The sequence below is a fragment of the Electrona antarctica genome (genome assembly GCF_951216825.1).
Source record: "Electrona antarctica genome assembly, chromosome: 15".
Classification (NCBI taxonomy): domain Eukaryota; kingdom Metazoa; phylum Chordata; class Actinopteri; order Myctophiformes; family Myctophidae; genus Electrona; species Electrona antarctica.
Window position 1 is genome coordinate 46425078 of NC_136796.1, and position 6328 is coordinate 46431405.

Genomic DNA, 6328 nt, shown 5'->3' on the forward strand with positions numbered 1-6328 from the left:
TTCTATACAACAGCTCTAAGGTATATTAATGACATAGTAAAATGTTGAAAATGGGTGGTTTTCCCCTTTAAGTACAATTTTGAGGGATTTGTACTTTACTTGAGTATTTCCAATTTCCAGTATTTTTACTTCTACTCCACTACATCAAAAGTTGTACTTTTACTCCACTACTACACTACACTCCCTGCTACCAAGCTGAGAACTAAAGGTGATCGAGCCTGCTCATCTATATCACCTACTCTTTGGAATGATTTTAACTTGAAAAATGCAGAGTCAGTCGATACTTTTAAAAAGCTGCTCAAAACACATTTGTATCGTAAATATTTTTGGTCTACTATAGTGATTAGCTCTATGTTCTGCTTGTATATATTTCCATGTATTGTTTTCTGTTGCATGGTTTCTTATTGCTGTTTTACTGTTGACTGTGTGCTCTTGTTTTATTGTATTATTTTACCTTGTACAGCACCTTGTAACGATTGTTTTGAAAGGCGCTTTATAAATAAAAATGACCTTACCTTACAATTATTTGAAAACTTGAGTTACTGGTTACTTTGGAGATTTTAACTTGTGAAATGGGACATTCTGCAATATGAATACTTTAACTTTTAGTACTTTAAGTACATCTTGATGCCGATACTTTTGTGCTTTTACTCAAGTACATTTTCAATTCCGTACTTTCACTTGTAACGAAGTGGTTCTAAATTGCAGTATTGGTACTTTTACTTAAGTCAAACAACTGAGTACTTTTTCCACCACTGAGTACAGCAGTGACGTAGTAGCCTTGCTGAGCCATGAGGCCCATAGGGGCAGGAGCCTATCTCCGGTTTCTGTAGCGTGAGGCAGCTTGATGTACAAGTACACCCCCTGGACATGACACTAATATGTCGCAGGGACTTACCCCCAATCCAACCCTTGATGCTGAGTGCCAAGCAGGGAGGCACTGGGTCCCATTTTTACAGTCTTTGGTATGACCCGGCCGGGGATCGAACCCCCGACCTCCCAGTCTCAGGGCGAACACTCTAACCACAAGGCCACTGAGCTGTGACAGTATACTTACATGAATCGGTTCCTCTCGTGGAAGTGCACCGTGGTCTTGTCGTCACTCAGGGTGAACTGGTTGTAGGAACTGGTGAGGTTGACGACCAGTTCACGGCCTTCCTTATAGTCTGCCACGCACTGCACCATCGACCACTCACCGAAGATCTGGCAGACGGCACGCATGGCACGCACGCGCACACACACACACACACACACACACACACACACACACGCACATTAATATCACTTCAACCATCGCCCACTCACTAGATCTGACAGACCACACACACATATTAATATCACTTCCACCATCACACACTCACCAAAGATTTGACAGACCACACACACACACACACATGCACACACACACACACACACACACACACACACACACACACTAATATCACTTCCACCATCGCCCACTCACCGTAGATCTGACAGACCACATGTATTAATGACATGGTTTATATCACTAACACCATCGCCCACTCACCATAGATCTGACAGACCACACACACACACACACACACACACATTAATATGATAATATCACTTCTAATAAACACACCTCGCACACGGTGGACTAACAGGATTTAGTAACATAAACTCAGCACAAAAAGTTCAGAAACTTTGTGTCCATTATTTTTTCACTTTAATAATACCAATTGGTAACATTTTAATTGTTGATTAGTCACCTTTACAACGAGGTATATAGCTTGTAAAAAAGGACCAGGTGTTTGTGTAATGAGCAACAAAGCTAAACGTGCACGTATAGCACCCCCAAAGAATTTGCCAAAATGGCAAAATGGTTGATATTCAACCCTTGCCATTTTGAGCTGCTTAGTGGATTGGATGATTGCACTCTCTCACAGTTAAGGGAAAATCAACACATATATGTTTACACTTTATTAATTTTACACGTGCACATTACAACTCTATTTACTGAAGTGGAGAAATAATGAACAAACCAAAGTTCAGTTTCTGAACTTCTTGTGCTGAGTTCAGTATACTAACCCAGATGTAGTTTAAAGGGATAGTTCAGATTTTTTTAACTTAAGTTGTATGAAATACTTGCCATTAATATAGTGGTTGCAACTGTATTAATTGATTGCCCGAGTCCCATGGTGGGAGTTCTGCTCTGGTTTTGGTCAATATTAAGTAGTTCCGGTCATTTTGTGGGGGGCACTGGGGCCACGCAGTAAAAGTAAATGAATCCACAAAACAAACGTAATTTGTATTGTTGACCCATTTCTAAAATATTAGCGCGACTTTCGTTCAACTTTGACCCCTCTATCACATGGAACTATTTTTTGGGCGTAGTGATATGGACACAAAAAACATAGTTCTGTGTGATAGAGGGGTAAAAAAAGAACGGAAGTTGCACTAATATTTTAGAAATAGGTCAACAATACAAATTACGTTAGTTTTGTGGATTCATTTACTTTTACTGCGTGGCCCCCAGTGCCCCCCACAAAATGACCGGAACTACTTGATATTTCACCAAAACCAGAGCAGCACTCCCACCACAGGACTCGGGCAATCAATTAATACAGTTGCAACCACTATATTAATGGCAAGTATTTCATACAACTTAAGTTAAAAAAATCTGAACTATCCCTTTAAATACAGTTGTCTCTGTATCTGTAACTATCTGAATCAGAGGCAGGTAGAGTGCTGGTCACTAACACTATAACCTAGTCCAGATCAGAGGCAGGTAGAGTGCTGGTCACTAACCCTTGTTGAGATCAGAGGCAGGTGGGAATTCAATTTAAGCTGGTCACTAACCAGTGTTGTTTTCGTAGTCTAAAACTAAGACGAAAAATGTGCGTCGACTACCTTTTTTCACTGACGATAACTAAATGGAAACTAAATGAAAACTAAGCTACGATGACTAAATCTAAGACTAGACATACTGACAATTTCGTCGACAAATACAAACTAGACTAAAATGTTAGGAGGGGACTAGTGGACAAGAGATTCAGTATAAGTCATTTTACACTTGGTTAAAATAGCCGATCTACAAGCGCTGCGACGCGTTGTGAGCTTGTAGATCGGCTATTTTCAGCAAGTGTAAAAACAGTCATTACGACGGCATCAAGGCCCGCCAAAATACAGTTTAGTCCACTAAATCAAAAAATTAGTCGACTAAAATCGTAGTCAAAATCAAGAGACTACGACTAAAACTAAAATGGAAATTTGCTGCCCCAAAAAACAACACTGCTCACTAACCTTGTCCACGTCAGAGGCAGGCAGGAAGCTCGTCATGTCCTCACATGTTTCAGGTGTGATCTCTGCAGAGCAGCTCAGAACCACAGCCAGCAGAACTAACACCTTGTGCTCCACGACTGCACGCATGGTGGACGATAGAGAGACACTGCACGGTCACTGCTGTCCAGAGAGAGAGAGAGAGAGAGAGAGAGAGAGACACACACGGCCACTGCTGTCGAGAGGAGAATGTGTGTGTGTGAACATGTTGCTCTTTATATACTCCCCCCTGGATGGCCTGACTGACTCCCACACGTAGTCCAAAGTGTGTGTGTGTGTGTGTGTGTGCGTGCGTGCGTGCGTGCGTGCGTGCGTGCGTGAACATAAACACAGTGGCCGTATGTGTGCTCTGTGTGTGTGTACTTGGTTACTGTACACTGTAGTCTGTACACACACTGTACTGCACAGTAACCAAGTACATTTGCTCAAGTACTGTACTCAAGTACCGTTTTGAGGTACTTTATACACGAGTAATTCCAATTTCCAGTACTTTTTTATAGGAAAATATTGCACTTTTACTCCACTTCAGTTATATGAAAACTTGTAGTTACTATAGTTACTTTGTAGATTTCGATCATTATTACACACTAATCACTTCAGCCCTACATATATTTTGTCCATTTGAAAATAGATCTACGAGCTCACAATGCGGCGCATCGCAACGCATTGTTGACTTTTCCTTGTAACAGAGTATATACTTTATCGTAGCTCAGTCGGTAGAGCTCTCGCCTTTGGAGGTTGTGGGTTTGATCCCGGGCACCGTCAACTCAGCGTATGAGCAGCATGGCTTGAAGTGGTGCTGAAGCACTGGGAGCTGATGGTAGGTGTTGGCAGATGTGCTGGCTGATACTGACAATCAATAAGCCTCACTATTTCGCTGATGCGTACGAACACAACTCCACGAGCAACTAGAGCAGCGGCCAAGAAGAAAGTATAGCCGTTGACCCAAATGCCGTTGAGGTCAAATGCCTAAACCGCTCTGTTTACACACCAACTGCAGACCATGTGGCACGCACGCACGCACGCACGCACGCACAGTTTGCTATAGGCCCCCTGTCTAGTACAATGAGGAATGTGGCACAAATGGAACTATGTATGACATGGGGAGTGTAAATAGTTCCATAACTCTCAGGTTGTGACAGTGAGCTGTCAACTGGGAGCTGGGCTCTGCTTCCAACCAAACAGCCTGTGACCTTTGACCTTCATATATTTGTCTATCTTCGAGCTGTGACGTACAGCAGGGGTTCTCAACCCGTGGGCCGCGACCCCTCGAGGGGTCGCCAAATTATTTTAGGGGGTCCCCTAAAAATAGCAGACCTACAAGCTCGTAGCGCGCCACTCGGTGGCGCGCTATGAGCTTGTAGATCTGCTATTTTTCAATAGCTAAATTATAACAATGCTTAAAACACCAAAAGGGGTTCCCGCCCAAAATGGGTTAAGGTTATTGTAGCAGTCAATTTATATTTGTTGGTCGGGAGGGGGCGGGGGTCCCGAGACATTGCCAAAGCATTTCCGGGGGTCCCCGGCCAAAAACGTTGAGAACCCCTGACGTACAGTATAGGACTCCCTGATCAAAGCCCATTGGCTTCCATTATTATTAAAAACAGATCAGTGGTATGAATGGTTATATGTTGTGTATCATGATCTGAGAGCAGTGTTGGCTGAAACAGTCCACAGTCCTGATCTGGACATGGTGGAGGGTGAGAGACTAGTGGTGCTTTGGTTGAGTTTCTTTTTCACCGTGTCTTCGCCTTTTCAGAGTATTTCTTTATAGGGCATGCGGGATAGGAGGCGAAGGGTGACGTATAACTACATTGTATTATACTTTTTTGTTTTTGTTTTTATCCTTTATTTACCCAGGGTAGTAGCTGAGCACAAGTGCTCATTTTCAGCAACGCCCTGCACATAGAAACAAATACACAGACACACACGCACACACACACACCTAGGCATTCACTTCTAGTCATTTTTACTAGTTGACTAGTTGCCTAGTTTACTAGTCGACTAGTCGACTAGTTGTTTAACTACCAATTATGTAAAAAAAATAAACTTTTTATTTTTTTTAAATAAATATTTGTACATTGAAAAACTGTGTACATGGTGACTATAACTATAATCTACCTGATCTTGAGGCCTACAAAATCGGGAAAAAATAAATAAATAAAATAAATTGTTAAATTAAAAATAATTAATTTCTTTCTTATCAACTAGTCAACTAGTACCAACAAGGTCGACTAGTGGATTTACTAGTCGACTAGTACAGGGGTTCTCAACGTTTTTGGCCGGGGACCCCCGGAAATGCTTTGGAAATGTCTCGGGACCCCCGCCCCGCACCCTCCCGACCCCCAATATAAATTGACTGCTACAATAACCTTAACCCATTTTGGGCGGGAACCCCTTTTGGTGTTTTAAGCATTGTTATAATTTAGCTATTGAAAAATTGCAGATCTACAAGCTCATAGCGCGCCACCGAGTGGCGCGCTACGAGATTGTAGGTCTGCTATTTTTGAAAAATCGTGAAAATAAAATTATTATTATTATTATTTTTTTTTTTGAAAATAATTTGAGGACCCCCTAAAATAATTTGGCGACCCCCCGAGGGGTCGCGACCCACGGGTTGAGAACCCCTGGACTAGTAAACTAGTCGACTAGTTGCTTAATGCCCTACACACACACACACATTAAAACCTGGGAGCTGACCATGCAGTACAACCACAGTCTTATACTGTTGGCCACTAAGCAGCTCCAGGGGGAGCAGTTTGGGGTTCAGTGCCTTGCTTGAGGGCACTTCAGCGGTGTTGGGGTGAGTGATGACAGTCACTTCCCCAACCAGATTGTTCCTGCCCGTCCGGGGAATCGAACCGGCAACCTTTCGGCAACAAGGGCGATTCGCTGGCCAAAGATTAGTTATGTATTAGGTTATGTATTTCATGTACAGGTCTGTGTGGGTCTACTGTACTGTTTTGAAATCTGGTTGTCACCAAAAGTCTGTCACGTCTCACACGTGACCCGCTGGTCCAAACTA

At 42.7% G+C, this 6328-nt stretch overlaps 1 protein-coding gene across 1 annotated transcript in view; it reads right to left on the bottom strand.

Moving 5' to 3' along the window:
- Nucleotides 1-3433, bottom strand: part of LOC306938115 (saxitoxin and tetrodotoxin-binding protein 1-like) — a gene marked incomplete at its 3' end in the record, with an annotated part of 10804 nt that extends 7371 nt beyond the window's left edge. Inside the window, exons 1-2 of the mRNA XM_079522130.1 lie at nucleotides 3268-3433; nucleotides 1058-1203 (exon numbers count right to left, since the gene is read on the bottom strand). Of these exons, the coding sequence (XP_079378256.1) occupies nucleotides 1058-1203; nucleotides 3268-3393 (272 nt within the window). The 5' untranslated portion in view covers nucleotides 3394-3433. The remainder of the gene's footprint in view (nucleotides 1-1057; nucleotides 1204-3267) is intronic.
- Between the last annotated feature and the right edge of the window lie 2895 nt (nucleotides 3434-6328).